Source organism: Rhinoderma darwinii, chromosome 4 (assembly GCF_050947455.1).
Source record: "Rhinoderma darwinii isolate aRhiDar2 chromosome 4, aRhiDar2.hap1, whole genome shotgun sequence".
NCBI classification, from domain to species: domain Eukaryota; kingdom Metazoa; phylum Chordata; class Amphibia; order Anura; family Rhinodermatidae; genus Rhinoderma; species Rhinoderma darwinii.
The window spans coordinates 200,901,892-200,925,423 of NC_134690.1; the positions used below are offsets into that span (position 1 = coordinate 200,901,892).

General features: G+C 42.7%; 1 protein-coding gene across 1 annotated transcript in view; it reads left to right on the forward strand.

Moving 5' to 3' along the window:
- Nucleotides 1-7,616, forward strand: part of LOC142759653 (dynein axonemal heavy chain 5-like) — a 466,211-nt gene extending 458,595 nt beyond the window's left edge. The window contains 3 exon segments of the mRNA XM_075862058.1: nt 1,139-1,354; nt 3,664-3,825; nt 7,160-7,616. Of these exon segments, the coding sequence (XP_075718173.1) occupies nt 1,139-1,354; nt 3,664-3,825; nt 7,160-7,483 (702 nt within the window). The 3' untranslated portion in view covers nt 7,484-7,616.
- The last annotated feature ends 15,916 nt before the right edge of the window (nt 7,617-23,532 follow it).

Genomic DNA, 23,532 nt, shown 5'->3' on the forward strand with positions numbered 1-23,532 from the left:
CAATGATTTCAATGAGAAAAATATTTTACGGTAAGTGTAAAAATCATATATTATCTGACATTACATATATATGCAGATCAAAATGTATAATTGGGTTTGGATGTGAGACTGCTTCTTTATGATTTCTGGTCAAACTATATAAGCATATATAGAACATATTATGCTTCTGTAAAATTTGCCTAAGGGCTTTTTTACATGTAAGGAGGTCAGGCTCTATTTTGTGTTACTTTTTATATGAAACTTGTAGGGAAACTGATGGCAAACTGAATCCCTTTGAGGACAATATTTTTGACAATATTTGAGTTGAAAGACTACAAATTCATGTTTGGCTGCATTCCTGACTTTCTCACACTTTTCCATTGCCTTTTATTCTGGTCTGTTTAACCATTTACTCTACACTTTCTACGCAATCCTTAACCTCTGGGCAGGATTTTTAAACTATGGAGGACTTAATATACCATTACCTGTCTAACTGTTGGCTAAATTCCTGTTGTGAAAGAAGTAGTCCCTACGCAACTATGGCGATACCTAAGGGCACTCTGGTAGACACATTCCGGATTATAACACATTTTATTTTCATTACATTGCTCATTAAAACACACAAAATGTATTTGTCTTTGTATATATCTCTTTTTCTCTCTGTGTAGTCATGTAGACTAATAAAAGAATAAAAGATTAATACTCACATTTATCAGTGTATTTGCACAATTTTTTTGTGAAATTTACCACAGAATAGTGTCTAATCTGCTGTGTGACATATTTATTGATAATTTGCTTCCGAATTTAGAGCCAAGTGAAAAGTGGGCGTGGCTTACAGCTTGGCCGGGATTTAGAAGAATTACATTTATGAGAAGCGATAAGTTGTATTCAAGAAAAAACATATCTCTACTCTACACAGACCCTGGCGTAGAAAAAGTGGAGTCCTTTTAGCCAGTGTGAAAGTTAATAGCAGTGATAGATTTTGTGACCGATTTATCAAAGGGGACAGATGCAATCATACATTTTTCGCAACATATGTCAATGAAGTAGCCAAGCATTGGCTAAAATGACGCGACTTTTGAGAAATTTGGCCTAAGTGTATATACAGCAATTAAATAACATTGTTTTTTTCTTTTCATTTTTCTTTCTATTTATTAAGATGATAAAAAATTCCCTGGAATCATCTGACATTTTAGGAGATCAACTTTCTGATGCTGACATCATTACCATTGTTCATGAATTGTATTACAAAAAAACTCCAGCATGCTGGTGTAAAATGGCATGGAATTTTTCTTGCCCATCTGATTGGTCTGTCTCATACTTTATACAAGATTTGCAACAGAAAGTAACACACTTTGAGAAGCTACTTCAGCTTGTAAGTAGAAGCACAGTACATTTCTAACTTTTAAGTCATACAGGGTCTGTCAGCTCTCCTCATCAACTGTCACTATATTTTGAGTTACAGTCAATGTTATTTTATAATATAGTCTCTGGGATATGCAATTAAATGATGTCTCTTACTTTTTAGTGTTCCATTAAGTACAAAATCACACTGTGCTTGGGTATTACGTTTGACTTAAGTCTAACATGTTCATAGACTTCTGTTACTCCTTTTAGCACACGTTTGTCTTGCAAACTTTAGATGAACTGTATTGAAAAGCATAGTTGAAGACATGCGGTGAGGCAAATGTCTAAATACTCTGATGATTTGTGTCCCACAGGATAGGTGATCATTTTCTGATCACTAGGGGCATCACCACTGAGACCCCCACCAATCATGAGAATGGGGCCCCGAACCCCCTGTTCCTCCTCACTGCTGGACTGCAGTGAGGAAGACATTGAATGCAGCGGGGGACGAGCATGCACGGTGCAGCTCCATTCCATGTCTGTGGCAATGATGGAAACAACCGAGTACAGCGCTCATTCTCATAGACATTGAATGGAGTGGTGGGCGCATGCACGACTGCTGCTCCATTCAAGCTCCTCCTCAATTGAAGGAGTGCAGTGAGGAGGACTAGGGGTTTAGGACCCCCATTCTCACAATCGGTGGTGGTCCCAGTAGTAGGGCCCACAGCAATTCGAAAATGATCGGGATAGGTGATAATTTTTGATTCTGGGAATACCCCTTTAATTTTTATGAATTACTATTAAAAAAAATAGTCCGATTTTTTTAAATATTAAAATTCATAAAAGACTACTATCAATTCTATGTAACCCTGATGATGGAAATGGATGGGATGAAAATCTGTTTGAGCAGAACTGGCTAGGGAAAGACATGTTCTTGCTGCTGTTAGCGCTATTCTGTCAGACTTCCACCCCCTCCTTTTCTATCATCAGGGCTATGTAAGAATTGATAGTAGTCCTTTATGATAATACTATTCTGTGCCCATTTAATAATGCTATTCTGTGCCCAAATAATACTATGTCCATACAATACCACTATTTTATGCTTAAATAATAATATACTGTGCCCATATAATAATGCCATAATGTGCACATATAATACTTTTCCGTGTCAACATAAAAATGATATACTGTGCCCGTATAATGTCCATTTCATTATGTTATACTGTGCCCACTTAATAATAGTTTACTGTGCCAAAATAATGATATTTTTTGCTCAAATAATATTATTATCTTGAGCTTATATAATAATACTAACCTGTGCCCATATAACATTTCTATTCGGTGCCCAAATAATATTTCTCTCTGCCAATATAATAATGCATTAATGTGCCCATATAATTATTAAATACTGTGCTCAAATAATATAATAATAATAATAATAATAATAATAATAATAATAATAATAATATACTGTGTCCATATTATAATAAACTAAGCCCATACTGTGCCCAAATAATATTTTCCTCTGCCAAAATAATAAGTTATACTGTGCTCATATAATCATATTATACTGTGTCTTTATAATAATACTATACTGTGCCCATATAATAATGATATACTGTGCCTAAATAATATTATACTTTGTCCAGTTAATAATGTTACACTGTACCCATATAATAATGCACATAACCGAATTTATAAGCTTCAATATTACTATCAGTATCAATAATTTACTCACAAGAGTGCATTAGGCTGCTTGCAGCATGGAGGTTGACGTTTAGGAAAGGAGGGACCTCACTCCCTTTAGGTCCTTGCAGGGTTGTCACACAATCGCAGCTTCCCTGCAGTAGAGGGACTTAGCAGCATAGTAATTGCATAGGCAAAGGGAAAGGTGAGAGTGCGGCCTCTCTCACAGTGATCAAGCCCATCACAAAGTATACACAAAGACTCCAGCAGAAGACAGCATGGCAGACTATGCAAGAGGACGGCTTAAAGCCAATGCAAATTGCCAGCCACTGTGCCCTCTGCAGGTCAGGGAGGATGGCGCCCTGTGCAATTGCATAGGTCGCACATAGCTAAAGCCAGTCCTGCCCATAAACATAACAATAATTGTTAATAATCATCTTTTACATCTTTTAAAGTTTTGTCTCTGACTATAGCCAGGTTTACTTTTCTGCAAAGGCTTTCCTTTTTTTTTAAAAAACAAACAAAAAGGGTATAATTTATAAAATGTATGCTCCTTGTTCAATTTACACAATAACAAGGAGCAGCTTAGTTTTTGACTATGCTGTGTAAATCATTGTAAGTAAGGGTCTATTGTCATTTCTTTTTAAACAGGGTCGTGAAAAAATGCCAATATATTGGCTTGGAGCATTTCATAATCCAAAAGGATTACTATCTGTGCTGAAACAGGAGGCCATTCGCAGATACTCAGAGAGAACTGGAAATGTGGAATTCATAGAGTTTAAAACAGAAACAACACAGAGAGATAAGGAACATGTAAGTGATTGGTCATTTTAGTTTAAACTGGTTGTCCAAAAGTAAGCTTTTATGACATATTAATCTGACATGCTGGTGGTTGTCCAGAGAATATGCAGGCCCTAGTTCAACTGTGCCTTTTTCTTCAATGTATATGTGACTGTGCATGTGCAGTCACTCTCCATTGAAATAAAGAAAAGTTACAGAAACCTATAATTTCATACGTTTTTTTAACCCCTTAATGACACAGACATTTTTTTATTTTTGTTTTTCAGTTCCCACCTTCCAAGAGCCATAACGTTTTTATTTTTCCATCAATAGAGTGATGTGAGGGCTTATATTTTGCGGGAGAAGTTGTAGTTTCAATTGGTAGCATATAATGTACTGGGAAGCTGAAAAAAAATTATTTGCTGGCTGAAATTGGAAAAAACTGCGATTCCTCCCCCTGCACCAGGAAGTAACGGTGCGTCCTGGTGTGTTAAGGGGTTAATATCAATTTAAAAAAAAATTTTTTTTAATTTAGACAAGTAATATTGTTAATTTGGCAGGCAGTCTTTTTAAATCATGTTTTACAGTACATACAGTAGTTGAACATTGCCTATGCACAAAATAACACCGTACACTCAATATAGTGTTATTAAGGAAATTGCTTAAAGAGGCTCTGTCACCAGATTTTGCAACCCCTATCTGCTATTGCAGCAGATAGGCGCTGCAATGTAGATTACAGTAACGTTTTTATTTTTAAAAAACGAGCATTTTTGGCCAAGTTATGACCATTTTTGTATTTATGCAAATGAGGCTTGCAAAAGTACAACTGGGCGTGTTTAAAAGTAAAAGTACAACTGGGCGTGTATTATGTGTGTTACATTGGGGCGTTTTTACTTCTTTTACTAGCTGGGCGTTCTGACGAGAAGTATCATCCACTTCTCTTCAGAACGCCCAGCTTCTGGCAGTGCAGACAGCGTGTTCTCGAGAGATCACACTGTGACGTCACTCACAGGTCCTGCATCGTGTCGGACGAGCGAGGACACATCGGCACCAGAGGCTACAGTTGATTCTGCAGCAGCATCGGCGTTTGCAGGTAAGTCGATGTAGCTACTTACCTGCAAACGCTGATGCTGCTGCAGAATCAACTGTAGCCTCTGGTGCCGATGTGTCCTCGCTCGTCTGACACGATGCAGGACCTGGGGAAGTGACGTCACAGCGTGATCTGCCAGAAGCTGGGCGTTCTGAAGAGAAGTGGATGATACTTCTCGTCAGAACGCCCAGCTAGTAAAAGAAGTAAAAACGCCCCGATGTACGCACATAATACACGCCCAGTTGTACTTTTACTTTTAAACACGCCCAGTTGTACTTTTGCAAGCCTCATTTGCATAAATACAAAAATGGTCATAACTTGGCCAAAAATGCTCGTTTTTTAAAAATAAAAACGTTACCGTAATCTCCATTGCAGCGCCGATCTGCTGCAATAGCAGATAGGGGTTGCAAAATCTGGTGACAGAGCCTCTTTAAGTTAACAATGGGTTTGGACTGAAAATAGGCAGAAATATTTTTTGGCCAACAGCCAACTACCAGTCCAACTACTAGTCACTGAAATAACTGATATTATCCTCAATGTGCTCAGCTAGAGATACCATCAGCAATAACCTATAAATTAGTGCATTTATTTACCTTTATTCCTGACATTTTCTGCGGCTTTGCTAGAAGGTACAGCTGCTTTTCTCTTCTTGTGGGATGGTTGCTTGCTTCTACATCAGATTGTAACCATAAAAAGTCTTGTAGAAGATTCCATGTAAACATTTACAGGGTCTCTTCTCTCAGACTACCACTGTGCTCCTTCTTGGACTACAAGGTTTGCGAAGAATAACCTCTGTAATGGGTGAATGACCTAACAACTGGGAGAAGCAGAATACAGGAACTGCAGGTCCTGTAACAGGATACTGCATCACAACATAAGGCTTCATGCCCACTTCAGTCTTTTTCTTCAGGGTGCTATTCGTTTTTCTGACGGCTAGCACCCTGACCTATTCATTTCAATGGGGCCATGCACACTTCAGTTTTTTTGACGGTCCGTTGCTCCGTTCCGACAAAAGTAGAGCATGTCCTACTTTGGTCCGAGATTCCGTGACCGTGAGGCCCATGCAAGTCAATGGGGCCGTCCAAAAAACTAAAGGCCTACCGTGTGCCGTCCGTGTGTGACGGAGCCGTTGCCTAGCAACGGCCGGGCGGGCAGAAGTACATTACAGATATTACACTAATCGGCAGCCACTTATCTCTATCCAGCACTGATAGAGAGAAGAGGCTGCTGATAAAAATAAAATAAAAAGCAGTTCATACGTACCCCGATCGTTGTCTTGGTGACGAGTCCCTCTTCTTCCTCCAGTCCGACCTTCCTGTATGACGTGGCAGTCCATGTGGCCGCTGCAGCCTGTGATTGGCTGCAGAGGTGGTCACGTGGGATGAAGCGTCATCCCTGGAGGCCGGCCTTCTGACGTCATCCAGTCCGGCGTGACCGCCACTACAGCCTGTGATTGGCTGAAGCGGTGACATGGGATGAAACGTCATCCCAGGAGGCCGGACAGGTGGAAAATGCAGGGAGTTCTGGGTAAGTATGAACTGATTTTTTGATTTTTTATTTCATTAAAATTGTATTTTGCGAGCGCCGAGCATGGTCATTCCTCAGCGCTAGTCACTGTCTAGGGTGCTGAAAGAGTACCGCCGATCAGTGCAGTCCATTAACTCTTTCAGCACCCTGTACAGTGACTAGCGCTGAACAACCCTGCTCTTTCAGCACCATGCTGGACAGTACCATGCTCGGCGCTCGGAAACACAGGCGTGCACACGGAAACCACACCACCAACAAAACGGGCACACGAATCCGTCAAAAACGGCCGCTAAAACGGTAAAGTAAGTGTGCACGAGGCCTAAGTGACACAGGAGAAAGGAAGAGGTGGCTATGCAGGAGCTGTGGGAATAATTGCATCATGGATATGAAAAACAGAGCTCTGTAAGCCACTATTACTGGCATGGCCTACTAATTAAAAAAAATGTTGCAACTGACAGAAATAAGAAAAGGTTAGGCGGGCCTTGTGGTCACTGTTTAATGAAAAAAATTCTTTGCTTTGTTCAGAAACATATTATAGGGGATTAATAGATATCTTGTTGTGGTTGTCCTTAAATTTGTATAAAAAGGTGCTGATTTCCAAATGATGGAAAGTAGGACCAGTAAAATACACAATTTTGAATTTTTGGTCGATAAATTGTGTACACAATGAAAAATTGTGGCTCTAATTGTGTATTCAGAACGTTATAAATTTTGAAAGTTATGAATTATTGTCAACATGTTTCATTTTAGATTAGAGATCCACCCCACGAAGGAATATTTGTACATGGAGTCCATCTTTGGGGAGTGCACTGGAACAAGACTGATGGCGAGATTGTGGATTCCCCTCCAAAGCATAGTCTCAATACATTACCGGTTATTCATCTGCAGTGTTTGCCTACATCAGAAAAGTTTGGGATTCATGATACCCAAAAATCAGATACATACCTTTGTCCAGTGTACCTTTCATCAACATCTATAAGAGAGCCAGTTTTGACTTTAGACATATATAAAGAAAATATTGCTGGTTCAAGGTGGGCTCTGAGGGGTATGAAAGCAACAATACATCCATTTTGATTTTCCATTCTGCATCTACAATTATATATATAAAATATAAGTTTTTCTTTAAATATGAAATTACGTTGGTACATGTAAGACAGACATACTGTTCTAATGCTCTGGTAGAGTGTGTAATCTGGAAATCCAAAATAAAAAGACTTTTGAATGAATATTTTGTACAGTGTTAACTATGTCAAAGAATCTGTATGTTTCTGATGACTATCTGGTCATGCAATGTAACTTTGAACAATTCATTATTGAAGAGCATTTCCACACAAAGCATAAAAATGGCTATACAGTATGTTATTGAGTCAGAACTCCACCCCTTTATCACCGGGGGTGTTTCCGGCCTTCATGCTTAGAGCTAAATTTCACCTTTAGGAATGCTGCATTCTAAAAGGTGAATGTTTTTCTTGTTTCATAGTCTAGCCCAAAATGTTTGCTTTCTTTTTTGGCGGGACACATGGGCTTTCTTATTATTTAAAATTGGAGCAGATATAAATTAATTTCGTAGGTCTTTTTTAGGGAAAAATAATCAGAAACAATTACCAAAAAAATTAATCCTCTAAATCTCCTGTGCACAACGATGTCAAATATGTGTATATTAGGTAACATATCACGTCGCTATATCACCGAGAACAAAAACCTTATTTTAGCTTTAAACGAATCTCCCTCTGTTTGCTTTAGATGCAGCCTATGTACATGGATTATAATCATCCAAATTACAAAATTATTTTAGTAAATGCGCTAAAGGAGATATGGCACCTTTTTGTCAATTGTATGTTCCCTTTTTTTCCATTTCCACTCCCCCCACTGTTTGTTTGTATTCTAAACGCCCTGTACAAGTTACCTTTTAAGGTAAAACTGGAGAGAGTTTGCAGGTGCAGTAATCAGTGAGCCGCGATCATTGACAGATCTGGAGCGCGGGAAGTTGATGAGGATTTAAATGGGGTCATCAGCAACGAGCGGGTGCTTGTCTGAAGAAAAATTACAGTGAAATAGCTTGCACATCACAAGAGATATGGACCAGATTCTCAGGAACGTAACCCCTTCCGCCGCAGCCATTTTTCAGATTTTCACTTTCGTTTTTTTCTCCCCGCATTCCAAAAGTCAATATTGCAGTATGTAGGCTTGTTTTTTGAGGGATGAGTTGTATATTTTCCATTCATTGTACCATATAATGTAGTGGGAAACTGGGAAAAAAATATTTGTGGGGTGGAACAGGAAAGAAACAGCGATTCCTCAATCTTTTATGGTGGTTTTGTTTTTACGGCGTTCACTGTGTGGTAAAAACGACATGTTAGCTGTATTCCGTGGGTTAATAGGATTACAGCAATACCAAATTTATATAGTTTACTACTTTTACAAGGAAAAAACTGATTGTTAAAAATAAAAGCTGTGATTTGTCACCATATTCTGATAGCCATAACTTTTTTTTATTTTATTTTATTTTGAAGAGGATAGATCTCTATTCCAGCCTCCATTGCCGTCTTGCTGTGCACCATGATAGGCTTTGAGAGCGGTGGCGTGTGGTCAATCGTACACCTGTAGCTGGACATCTGGCTTGTAGCCCAATTTCGTGCAAATGCCTTCTGATGCCCTAGGTGTTAGGGATCTGCCAGGTACTTCATCTAGGTATACTCCTGGGATTAATCAGTCCACACCTGAGGCCAGACCTGTTCGACTGACACCATCTCCCACCAACCAGGGTGGCAGGCTCAGGAGTGGGAGAGCCTATCGCGGCCTGGTCTGTCGGAGTTAGCTCCGCCCCCTGTCCTTTATTACCTGCCCTGTTCTCTCCTTCAGTGCTTGTAATTCTTTTGGATTCCTGGCCCCACTGCTGCTTGCTCCAGCCTGCTTCTGCCGTGCTTCTGCCTTGCTGCAGTTCTGCTTGACCTGCTTTGCTTTGCCCCTGGCTTGCTTCTGTCTCCGTGCCCGCTCGGGTGTACTCACTTCGTCCTGGTCCTGACTGTTCGTTCGCCGCCCCGTTTCCTCGTGGCGTTCCGTGGCTACTGCCCCTTCCCCTGCGTGTTCCCTGTTTGTTTTCCTGTGCACTTAGACAGCGTAGGGACCGCCGCCCAGTTGTACCTCGTCGTCTAGGGCGGGTCGTTGCTAGTAGGCAGGGACAGGGCGGTGGGTAGATTAGGGCTCACTTTCCCTTCACCTCCTTCCTGCCATTACATAATTACAAGCCCTTACCTAGTCTACCATTTCTCCTACGCTGATGCTATCATGGACCCCCTTGAGACCCTGACCCAGCAGATGCAGGGCCTCTCCCTACAGGTCCAGGCCCTGGCCCAAAGGGTCAATCAGGGTGACGCTGCTTTAGTAGTACCCCTCACCTCACCTCTAGAACCCGACCTCAAGTTACCTGACCGGTTTTCAGGGGACCGTAAGACGTTTCTCTCCTTCCGGGAGAGTTGCAGACTGTATTTCCGCCTAAAGCCCCACTCCTCAGGTTCCGAGAACCAGCGGGTGGGTATCATCATATCCCGACTCCAGGAAGGGCCCCAAGAGTGGGCCTTCTCCTTGGCTCCTGACGCCCCTGAACTTTCCTCTGTTGATCGTTTTTTCTCTGCCCTCGGACTCATTTACGACGAGACTGACAGGACTGCTTTAGCCGAGAGTCAGCTGGTGACCTTACGTCAGGGTAGGAGACCGGTTGAGGAATACTGTTCTGATTTTAGGAAGTGGTGCGTAGCTTCTCAGTGGAACGATCCGGCCCTAAGGTGCCAGTTTAGGTTAGGATTATCTGACGCCCTGAAGGATCTGCTGGTTAGCTACCCCTCGTCTGACTCCCTTGACCAGGTTATGGCCCTAGCAGTACGACTTGACCGACGTCTCAGGGAACGTCAGCTAGAACGCTTCAGTGTGCTCCCCTCTGACTTTTCTGCGATCCCCCCCGAGGTCCCGTCTCCTCGCCCCTCCACGGAGGACTCGGAGGTACCTATGCAACTCGGGGCCTCCATGTCCCCTCGACAACGTAGGGAGTTTCGCAGAATGAATGGTCTCTGCTTCTACTGTGGGGACGACAAGCATCTACTGAACACCTGTCCCAGGCGCAAGAATAAGAAGCCGGAAAACTTCCGCGCCTAAGTGATCATCGGGGAGGTCACTTGGGCGCACAGGTATTTCCCGTTAATGTGAAACGCAATAAAATTTTGCTTCCCTTTCAGGTCTCGTTTGCTGGCCGGTCTGCCACGGGCAGTGCTTTCGTGGATTCTGGCTCATCTGCTAATATCATGTCTGTGGAATTTGCTATGTCTCTAAAGATGCCTTGTATTGATTTACCTTATCCTATCCCTGTAGTAGGAATCGACTCAACTCCCCTTGCTAATGGTTATTTTACTCAGCATACTCCTGTTTTTGAACTCCTGGTTGGCTCCATGCATTTGGAGCAGTGCTCTGTACTGGTGATGCAGGGATTATCGTCTGATCTGGTTTTAGGCCTTCCCTGGTTGCAGTTGCATAATCCCACGTTTGATTGGAATACTGGGGATCTCACCAAATGGGGTAATGAATGTCTTATGTCATGTCTTTCTGTTAACTCTATTTCTCCCCGGGAGGAGGTAAACACGCTTCCTGAGTTTGTTCAGGACTTCGCCGATGTGTTTTCCAAGGAGGCCTCCGAGGTGTTGCCCCCCCATAGAGATTACGATTGCGCTATCGATTTGGTGCCTGGTGCCAAGCTTCCTAAGGGTAGGATATTTAATCTCTCTTGTCCTGAACGTGAAGCTATGAGGGAGTATATCCAAGAATGCCTGGCCAAGGGTTTCATTCGCCCCTCGACTTCTCCTGTAGGTGCTGGCTTCTTCTTCGTGGGGAAGAAGGATGGTGGTCTTAGGCCGTGCATTGATTATCGTAACCTGAATAAGGTCACCGTAAGGAACCAGTACCCACTTCCTTTGATTCCGGATCTTTTTAATCAGGTTCAGGGAGCCCAATGGTTTTCTAAGTTCGATCTACGGGGGGCATATAACCTTATCCGCATCAAAGAGGGGGATGAGTGGAAAACTGCGTTCAACACACCCGAGGGTCATTTCGAATACCTGGTCATGCCCTTTGGGTTGTGTAATGCCCCTGCTGTCTTCCAGAATTTTATTAATGAAATCCCGAGAGAGTACCTGGGTAATTTTCTTGTTGTGTACCTTGATGACATACTGGTGTTTTCCAAGGACTGGTCCTCCCACGTGGAGCATGTCAGGAAGGTGCTCCAGGTCCTTCGGGAGAATAATCTGTTTGCTAAGACTGAAAAATGTGTCTTTGGGGTACAGGAGATACCATTTTTAGGGCAAATCCTCACTCCTCATGAATTCCGCATGGACCCTGCCAAGGTTCAAGCTGTGGCGGAATGGGTCCAACCTGCCACCCTTAAGGCGTTACAGTGTTTTTTAGGGTTCGCCAACTATTACAGGAGATTTATTGCCAACTTCTCGGTCGTCGCTAAGCCTCTTACGGACCTTACCCGCAAGGGTGCTGATGTCCTCCATTGGCCCCCTGAGGCCGTTCAGGCCTTTGAGACTCTCAAGAAGTGCTTTATCTCGGCCCCCGTGCTGATTCAGCCCAACCAAGAGGAGCCATTTATTGTGGAGGTTGACGCTTCCGAGGTGGGAGTGGGGGCCGTCTTGTCCCAGGGTACCAGCTCCCTCACCCATCTCCGCCCCTGTGCTTACTTCTCTAGGAAGTTTTCGCCCACGGAGAGTAACTATGATATTGGCAACCGCGAACTTCTAGCCATTAAATGGGCTTTTGAGGAGTGGCGGCACTTCCTGGAGGGGGCCAGACACCAGGTAACGGTCCTTACGGATCACAAGAATCTGGTTTTCCTAGAATCGGCCCGGAGGCTTAATCCTAGACAAGCTCGGTGGGCACTATTCTTTACCAGATTTAATTTCTTGGTTACCTATAGGGCTGGGTCCAAGAATATTAAGGCTGATGCTCTGTCACGTAGTTTCATGGCCAATCCTCCTTCCGAGAAGGATCCTGCTTGTATTTTACCCCCTGGTATAATCGTCTCTGCCACGGATTCTGATTTAGCTTCTGATATCGCGGCTGATCAGGGTGCAGCTCCCGGGAACGTCCCTAGGGACAAACTGTTTGTTCCCCTGCAATACCGGCTGAGGGTACTCAGGGAAAACCATGACTCCGCTCTATCTGGTCATCCTGGCATCTTGGGCACCAAACACCTCATTACCAGAAACTATTGGTGGCCTGGGTTGCCTAAAGATGTTAGGGCTTACGTCGCCGCTTGTGAGGTTTGCGCTAGGTCCAAAACCCCTAGGTCCCGACCTGCGGGCCTACTACGTTCCTTGCCCATTCCCCAGAGACCTTGGACCCATATCTCCATGGATTTTATCACCGATTTGCCTCCATCTCAGGGCAAGTCGGTGGTGTGGGTGGTAGTCGACCGCTTCAGCAAGATGTGCCACTTTGTGCCCCTTAAGAAGCTACCTAACGCCAAGACATTAGCTTCTTTGTTTGTGAAACACATCCTGCGTCTCCATGGGGCCCCAGTCAATATCGTTTCTGACAGAGGGGTACAATTTGTTTCCTTATTTTGGAGAGCTTTTTGTAAAAAGTTGGAGATTGATCTGTCCTTCTCCTCCGCCTTCCATCCCGAAACTAATGGCCAAACGGAAAGGACCAACCAATCCCTGGAACAATATTTAAGGTGTTTCATCTCTGACTGTCAATTCGATTGGGTCTCATTCCTTCCCCTTGCTGAATTTTCCCTGAATAACCGGGTCAGTAACTCGTCAGGGGTCTCCCCGTTTTTCTGTAATTTCGGGTTTAACCCAAGGTTCTCCTCCATCTCCCCTGGTTGTTCCAATAATCCTGAGGTAGAGGATGTTCATCGGGAACTGTGCACTGTCTGGGCCCAGGTTCAGAAGAACCTAGAGGCGTCCCAGAGCGCACAAAAGATTCAGGCGGATAGTAGACGTTCTGCTAACCCCCGGTTTGTCGTCGGGGATTTGGTCTGGTTGTCGTCCAGGAACTTGCGCCTTAAGGTCCCGTCCAGGAAGTTTGCTCCCCGATTTATTGGACCTTATAAGATCATTGAAGTCCTCAACCCTGTATCCTTCCGTCTGGAGCTCCCCCCATCCTTTCGCATACATGACGTCTTCCATGCCTCCCTCCTTAAACGCTGCTCCCCGTCCTGGTCCCCCTCGAGGATACCTCCTGTTCCCATTCTCACCCCTGAGGGGGTGGAATTCGAGGTGGCCAAGATTATGGACAGTAGGATGGTCCAGGGCTCCCTCCAGTACCTGGTCCATTGGAGAGGATACGGGCCGGAGGAGAGGACTTGGGTACCTGCCCGGGATGTTCACGCTGGGGTATTGATCAGGAGGTTCCACCTTCTCTTCCCCACTAAACCGGGTCCCCTTAGTAAGGGTCCGGTGGCCCCTCATAAAAGGGGGAGTACTGTTAGGGATCTGCCAGGTACTTCATCTAGGTATACTCCTGGGATTAATCAGTCCACACCTGAGGCCAGACCTGTTCGACTGACACCATCTCCCACCAACCAGGGTGGCAGGCTCAGGAGTGGGAGAGCCTATCGCGGCCTGGTCTGTCGGAGTTAGCTCCGCCCCCTGTCCTTTATTACCTGCCCTGTTCTCTCCTTCAGTGCTTGTAATTCTTTTGGATTCCTGGCCCCACTGCTGCTTGCTCCAGCCTGCTTCTGCCGTGCTTCTGCCTTGCTGCAGTTCTGCTTGACCTGCTTTGCTTTGCCCCTGGCTTGCTTCTGTCTCCGTGCCCGCTCGGGTGTACTCACTTCGTCCTGGTCCTGACTGTTCGTTCGCCGCTCCCTTTCCTCGTGGCGTTCCGTGGCTACTGCCCCTTCCCCTGCGTGTTCCCTGTTTGTTTTCCTGTGCACTTAGACAGCGTAGGGACCGCCGCCCAGTTGTACCTCGTCGTCTAGGGCGGGTCGTTGCTAGTAGGCAGGGACAGGGCGGTGCGTAGATTAGGGCTCACTTTCCCTTCACCTCCTTCCTGCCATTACACTAGGCTTGGGATGTGACATCCAATTTCACTTGCAGTACAGAATTAATCACTACGCGCCATTCTTCCAATCAGACGATCCGTCCGTGCAGAGGTTCGCCTCCTCCCACCTCTTGCTGCCATTCCCGTTCGTTGTTGTTCTCCCAACCTTCGGGACATGCAACGTTGAACAGTGCTAACATCTCGGCCTAGGTGCATTGAGATCTGCAGGAGTTATAAACTAAGGTTTCTCAGGTCAAGGATTCTGTCCCCCTCAACTTGTGACAAGTGGCAATAACTAGCATGTCGGCGAACAGTAGGCATCGCACAATCATCCCACACCACCTGATCCGAATTTTGAGGTTTCATGTGGCTAAAAAACGTTGCTTTCAATCTGGCTTTTATGCCCCTCAGAAATGCCACAGATTAGAGTTAGGTGCTTGAATTTGATCATTTGAAGATCTTAGCGACAGCTGCTACTTCCTCAAATTGCATAACCTTACAGCCTGCCCTTCTTGGTGTTGCGATTTCAATGTTGAGGAGTGTGTATTAACGTGTATGTATAAATATGTATGTATGTATATATGTATGTGTTTTATATATATATATATATATATATATATATATATATATAATCCAAAAATCAAGTGAGAAAGGCTCCAGTGTTGAGCTGAAACGTTGTGTGTATATGGACCAATAAAGAACCTTTTTCTACTTTGCTTATACCTTGGAGTGCTGCCTGATTTTTGGATTCTACTACAGCAGGTCTGTTAGCCCTGACCTGGGCAGGTTGGCACCCATCCATGATTCACAAGGCTGTGCGGCTGATATTGTATTTGGACTTTTATATATATATATATATATATATATATATATATATATAGCAGATATAAAAAAATGGCGACAGCACCCTGCAACACTAATGCCACCTAAACCACTAAATATAAATAGATATGCACTAAAGCTCAATCTACCTACAAATAGGGAGGTTCTTAGTGCACATTTTGATCAAAAAGTGTTAGCCCACCTGCCACGACAAGGCGACCTCTGTAAGGTGGGAACCTACGCTGCACATACACCCAGAACTGGGACTAAGCCTACATATATACCTGGGGATGGTAGGATCCAGCATTGAACTGATTAAAATCACCCAGGGCAGAGTGGGAGGAGTGCAAGAACAACAAGTGGAGGCAGTCACTAACCCCACATATATGGATACCATAAACACAACATAAATTGAACAGCACATTCCAACTAAATGATACAAAATACGCAGGTGCAAGAACACCTATGACTGCAGATATACAGCAGATATAAAAAAATATATATATACACACTACCGTTCAAAAGTTTAGGGTCACTTAGAAATGTCCTTATTTTTGAAAGAAAAGCAGTCTTTTTCAATGAAGATAACATTAAATTAATCAGAAATACACTCTATACATTGTTAATGTGCTAAATGACTATTCTAGCTGCAAACGTCTGGTTTTTAATGCAATATCTACATAGGTGTATAGAGGCCCATTTCCAGCAACCATCACTCCAGTGTTCTAATGGTACATTGTGTTTGCTAACTGTGTTAAAAGGCTAATGGATGATTAGAAAACACTTGAAAACCCTTGTGCAATAATGTTAGCACCGCTGTAAACAGTTTTGCTGTTTAGAGAAGCTATAAAACTGACCTTCCTTTGAGCTAGTTGAGAATCTGGAGCATTACATTTGTGGGTTCGATTAAACTCTCCAAATGGCTAGAAAAAGAGAGCTTTCATGTGAAACTCGACAGTCTATTCTTGTTCTTAGAAATGAAGGCTATTCCATGCGAGAAATTGCCAAGAAACTGAAGATTTCCTACAACGGTGTGTACTACTCCCTTCAGAGGACAGCACACACAGGCTCTAACCAGAGTAGAAAGAGAAGTGGGAGGCACAACTGAGCAACAAGACAAGTACATTAGAGTCTCTAGTTTGAGAAATAGACGCCTCACAGGTCCTCAACTGGCAGCTTCATTAAATAGTACCCGCAAAGGGGGCGTGGCTTGGACCTGCATGAGGACGGACGTGTAACAGGGAGCTCCGTGACTAAGAAGCCCAAACCGGCTTAAATAAACCTATTGGACACCAGGAAAAGAAGTCTCCCGGCAGATGAACGTACCCTAAGCCCGGAGGGCGCAGTGAGGTCAGAGAATCAGCTGGGGAACGGAGGAAACTCGGCTCAGAAGTCGGAGCATCGTGGGGGAGGGGAGTCACGAGGCACGGCTTCCCGGGCTAAGGCGCCCTACAGATATCTCGTCTGGGAGATTAACAGCGGTCAGGAGGCCAGATTCCAGGAGAGCAGTGAGGATTCTGTGAACTGAGGTGAGGAGGGGAGTCACAGCAGCCCACGGAGGGTCAGTAGCACTGCAGGAGAAAGAGGGGAAGGAGGGGAACGGCCTAGAAGGGAAGAAACGCCATTGTGATAAACTTTATTTCTGGAGGGTCACAACAGGTCAGTGCACACAGTGGAAAGGAGGTTGAGCAGAGTCACAGACTTTCACAAGCTATCCTCCACTTGATATTGATTTCCACCACAGCAAAGAGAATATAGGAGGAACTAAAAGAGAGTCTGCTTGAGCAGGAGCAGCCGCCATTTCCCATCTTTTCCATAGCAAGATATAACATAAAACGCAATACGGTACAAGGATATATCTACAGTTACTGGCAGAGATAAATAAAGTACACAGTTACTTGCATTGAACGTTTATTATAATTTTCTCGCTTACCGTGTGTATCATACTTTACAATGGGCGGCACTACAAAAAAGAAAGACCAAAAAGCGAAACCGACTAAACTCACAGAGTTTTTTGCCACTTCTCCCTCTAGACAGGCTGGAGCAAAGAGACGGTTATCACTCCCCCCGCCCTCTCCTGCATCCTCTTCCAGAGCAGAGTCCTTAAACAATGATATGGGGGAAGACTCTGACTTACACCCAGTTTCGGAAACCACAATTAAAAAATTACTAAATTCTTTGAGAGACTCTCTACAGTCCGATTTTAAAAGTATTGTTGGGGAGCTTAAAACTGACATTTTGGCTATAGCGTCGCGCACGGATCATATCGAGCACAAATTTGAATCCTTTGCCAAATCGCATAATTTGTTAATTGATGCGAATTCAACGCTAGAGGAGGAGGTTCAAAGGTTATCAAACAAAGTGTTAGATCTTGAGGACAGATCGCGCAGGAATAATGTCAGAATCAGGGGCATTCCGGAATCAGTGACACCGGACCAGCTTGCTCCATATCTTACTGACCTACTGAACGTGGTTCTACCTCAAAAATCCAACTTGGATATGACAATAGACAGGATCCATAGAATTCCTAAACCGCGGCATATTGCACCTCACCTCCCGAGAGATTCTATAGCCAGGATCCACTTTTATCATATTAAAGAGGAATTCCTTAGGGCTTTAAAAAGCTCTCCAGAATTACCGGAACGTTTTAAAGATATTGCGATCTACCCTGATCTGTCAGCAGCTACTATGTTAAAACGAAGAGAATATATGCCTCTCACAAGAATCTTGAGAGATAAAGGAATACTTTACAAATGGGGATTTCCGGTGAAGCTGATTGTATCCAGGAACGGCAGTATTCACGTGTGTAATTCACCTGAAGCAGCGAAGGAATTACTTCAGGAATGGGGATTTATTACCTCGCCGTCTCAAAGTCCCCGACGCAGGGAAGAGATTCGTCCAGAAGTGATCACCCCATTGTGGTCAGAAAAAATAAGCAGATCCAGGAAGAAAACGGGAGACTGATATAACTGTATAATTGTTTAAGAATATGGCGTTCATATATAATGGCTTCAAATGTCGTAGTCATTTAAGGAGGTAGCTTGGGGAGGTAGTCATGGTTACTTTGGGAAAGGCAGGTCCTACTGACGTTGCCCCCTTTTCTTCCCTGAAAGAGGGAAATAACAGGTTGTTGGGTTCTTCAAACAATCCGCTAAGTTGGAAAGCGGTGTGTTGTTATGTTAAAGTTTGTTTTACTTTAAGGTTGCTTTTTGGCCTCTCCCCTGGTAAGATTAAAGCTAAACGTAAGTCAAGCCTTTTCAGTCAAGATGGGTCTTAAATTTGTATCGCTCAATGTAAATGGTTTGAACTCACCTTATAAAAGGTCTATGTTGTGGAAGGAAGCTAATAAATCTGGGTGTGATGTATTATGCATTCAAGAATCACATATGCGCACAAAAGATGTCCATCTTCTTAAACATCCAAAATTTTTAAACATTATTTCAGCTACTACCAATGTGAAAAAAGCAGGAGTTACTATTGCAATCAACAACTCAGTAGTGTTTGAAAAAATTGCGTCATTAATAGATCCTCAAGGTAGATATATAATCCTGGTATGCAAATTGGATTTAGTTCTATACACCATAGTGTCTTTATATGCACCTAATAAACGGCAAATTCCGTTTATCACTAAAATTCTTACTAAAACTAAAAAGATACAGCAAGGGGGCTTGCTGATTTGTGGAGATTTTAATACGGTTATGTATAACAGATTGGATAGATCTAACCCAGAAAGGGGTAGAGGTTTAGACATAGAATCTCTGATAGCAGGGGAATATTTACACGATGTATGGCGTTACCAACACGCATCCGAAAAAGATTTCACATTTTTTTCTGCACCTCATACAGCGTATTCCAGGATAGATTTTTTTCTCGTGGACAGGGAGATCCTCCTAAACTCGGAGAATTCAGAAATAGGGGTCAGTACTTGGTCGGATCACGCCCCCATATCCTTAACACTGAAGGCACAATATAGTTTCCCTCCAAGAGCCCCTTGGAAATTAAATACGTTTCTTTTGAAGTCTAAGCCCGTTCAAGATTCTATACGAACAGCTTTAGAAGAATTTTTTGACATAAATTCCCCATCGGCTTCTCCAGAAATGGTGTGGTGCTCCCATAAAGCTTTTGTGAGGGGTCTCTTTATTCAACAGGCGGCTAGGGCACAGAGAGTTAGGAACAAAGAAATGGAAGAAGTGTTGTTGGCTATTAAAGTCAAGGAATCCTTAATGAAATCAACTCCTACGAGGACTACGGGGGAAGTTCTCAGAGAGTTACGGGATAGACTACAGGTTCTGAATTTGGTCCAATACGATAAAAATTTGAAACGCCTTAAATTGAATTTTTATGAACAAGGGGATAGGCCAGGTAAACTCTTAGCGAAAAGGGTGAGAGTTCAAACAGCTAAGTCTAAAATACCATATTTAGCTCGTCCAAATGGACAAAAGATTTATGATCCCCAAATGATCGCAGATTCCTTTGCAGATTATTATAGCCGATTATACAATCTGAAGGATGACCCTTCACTAACTCACGCTTCTTCAGACCGAATTAAAGAGTTTTTGTCGGAAATAAAGCTCCCACAACTCTCTGAGTCTCAACTACTTAGCTTAAATACGCCAATATCAGAGATAGAGTTACGGAAAATATTGAAGGGTTTAAAATTAAATAAAGCTCCGGGCCCAGACGGACTCCCAAATGAATATTTTAAAATATTTGAAGAAATACTTACTCCATTCATGACGAATACATATAATGGGTTGGTAGCCAAACAATCTCCTCCTTCAGAAATGTTACAGGCGATCCTGATAACTCTCCCTAAACCAGGAAAAACGGCGGATAGACCAGAGAATTTCCGTCCAATATCGCTATTGAATAGCGATATTAAAATCTTCTCAAAATTATTAGCTATGCGAATAAATGAGTGCCTACCTTCCTTGATCTCACTGGATCAAGTAGGATTTGTGAAAGGTCGTCAGGCCAGAGATGGCACCAGAAGGATGCTAGACTTGATCCAGATTGCATATGACTCGTTAGAACCCACGGTAGTCCTCTCTTTGGACGCGGAAAAAGCTTTTGACCGAGTACATTGGCGTTTTTTAGAAGCGGTATTAGACAAATTTGGCTTTCACTCTTTTATTAAAAGAGCGGTCCTTTCCCTGTATACATTCCCTTCAGCTCTGGTATACACATCTGGGTTTTTGTCCAAAAAGTTTTTCATAAGCAATGGAACTCGTCAGGGCTGTCCTCTCTCCCCCCTAATTTTTGATTTGTGTATGGAACCATTCGCGGAAATGATTAGAACATCTTCACTTATTTCAGGAATTATAGTAGGGGGAAGGGAACATAAAATTGGTCTTTACGCAGATGATGTGGTATTAATCTGTAAATCGCCCATGTCTTCCTTGACGGAAATAACTAGGATCATAGCGTGTTATTCTGAAATGTCATATTACAAACTGAACGTAGCAAAATCCCTGATAATGCCCATTCATATTCCTCCAATAATGAAACCACTTCTCTCTAGCTTTAACTTCATATGGGCGAATGAGGGGCTATCATATCTAGGTATAATGTTGACGCCTCACCCATTCATGGTTATGAATAAAAACTACATGACGCTTCTATCTCATATAACGAAAGAGTGCAATAGATTGGATAAATTTCAATTATCTTGGATGGCCAGGATTAATATAGTAAAAATGTTAATATTGCCCAAATACCTATACTACTGCAGGACGATACCCTATTTAATATCGACCTCATTATTGTCCAGATTACAAACAGTAATTATGAGATTCATTTGGAACAATAAGAGAGCAAGAGTAGCTAAACATTTACTGTTTCAGAGAGGGAAATATGGAGGTTTGGGCGTTCCTAACCTAAAAGCCTACAATGTAGCGGCTATAATGGATCAGATGAAACCAAATTGGTTTTCCACTGAGCAACCATTATGGTCTCAAATAGAGGACGCAATGTTCCCTAAGTTCTTAATGAAAAATTTTATGATGGCTGTATATCTGGGAGCTAAAGCTCCACCCATGCCTTTACGATCAATGGCAGATTCTCTTCAGGTGTGGAGTAAATATGTATGTAATGAAAAGTGGATTCAAGTGCCATTAACTAAAATCCCAACCCAAGTTCTCGCACTATTTCTTCCTAATATTTTGTTTACCCCTTGGGTGGAAGCTGGGATTGAATGGATATCGGACTTTTACGAAGGGGACACGTTCAAATCTTTCGAATATATTTCAAAAACTCATAATATTTCCTCTAGTCTTTTCTTTCAGTATCTTCAAATCAGACATCTCATGCAGTCAGTAAAAATCCAACCGACAACAGATAGTTTTAATGCCTTTCACAGGTTTATGTGGGCGGAGTCAGGAGTGGTAAAAGGGATGACATGTAGTTATGATCTTATTATTCAGTTGGGGAAAACAGGGAAGGCAGCATATATGACAAAATGGGAAGGTGAACTGGGGACTTCCTACTCTATTGAGCAATGGATTAAAGCGTCATGTTGGTCGTCTAAATTATCCAAATGTGTGAATCACACGGAATTAATGAAAAAAATCCATCTTAGATGGTATCTTACTCCAACTAGGGTAGCACACAGTACCCAAGGGGCCTCTAGATTGTGCTGGAGAGGATGCGGACTCATGGGTTCTTTAATACACATGTGGTGGTCGTGCCCTAATATAGCTCCAATATGGTTGGACACATTTAACTTAATTTCAGAAATATTAGAATTCCGGGTTGAGAGTAACCCCTCTCTAGCTATTTTGGATATCACATTGGAAGACGTCCCACCGGACAAGAGAGTAATTATTCATCATATTTTAATTGCTACTAGACTAACTATAGCTCGGACATGGAAGTCTCCAGAATTTCCGAATATTAGAGAAGTTATTCAAAGGGTGAATATGCAATGTCATTATGAAATAACATTATTATCACAAGTTCACATACAGCATCGCACTAATCAGTTGTGGGATAAGTGGTTACAATCTAGATATTTCAAGTAATGTATAGGTTGGATCTAACCAAGGGCAAGTTTTAATGGAGGCATTGTTAACTTGTGGTTGCGTGTTTGCATTATAGAGTGTAAGACAGATCTCGAAATGTTTAGAGATCTTCCCATGTATGTTTCTTGTATTTGTGTTGAAAAAATCAATAAAAATCTATTGAATTAAATAGTACCCGCAAAACGCCAGTGTCAACGTCTACAGTGAAGAGGCGACTCCGGGATGCTGGCCTTCAGGGCAGAGTGGCAAAGAAAAAGCCATATCTGAGACTGGCTAATAAAAGGAAAGGAGTAATATGGGCAAAAGCACACAGACATTGGACAGAGGAAGATTGGAAAAAAGTGTTATGGACAGACGAATCGAAGTTTAAGGTGTTTGGATCACACAGAAGAGCATTTGTCAGACGCAGAACAACTGAAAAGATGCTGGAAGAGTGCCTGACGCCATCTGTCAAGCATGGTGGAGGTAATGTGATGGTCTGGGGTTGCTTTGGTGCTGGTAAAGTGGGAGATTTGTACAAGGTAAAAGGGATTTTGAATAAGGAAGGCTATCGCTCCATTTTGCAACGCCATGCCATACCCTGTGGACAGCGCTTCATTGGAGCCAATTTCATCCTACAACAGGACAATGACCCAAAGCACATCTCAAAATTATGCAAGAACTATTTAGGGAAGAAGCAGGCAGCTGGTATTCTATCTGTAATGGAGTGGCCAGCGCAGTCACCAGATCTCAACCCCATAGAGCTGTTGTGGGAGCAGCTTGACCGTATGGTACGCAAGAAGTGCCCATCAAGCCAATCCAACTTGTGGGAGGGGCTTCTGGAAGCATGGGGTGACATTTCTCCCGATTACCTCAGCAAATTAACAGCTAGAATGCCAAAGGTCTGCAATGCTGTAATTGCTGCAAATGGAGCATTCTTTGACGAAAGCAAAGTTTGAAGGAGAAAATTATTATTTGAAATAAAATTAATTATTTCTAACCTTGTCAATGTCTTGACTATATTTTCTAGTCATTTTGCAACTCATTTGATAAATATAAGTGTGAGTTTTCATGGAAAACACAAAATTGTCTGGGTGACCCTAAACTTTTGAACGGTAGTGTGTATGTATATATATATATATATATATATATATATATATATATATATATACTACCTACAGATAGATAGATAGATAGATAGATAGATAGATAGATAGATAGATAGATAGATAGATAGATAGATATCACAGTTTTGAGTGGGGAAGG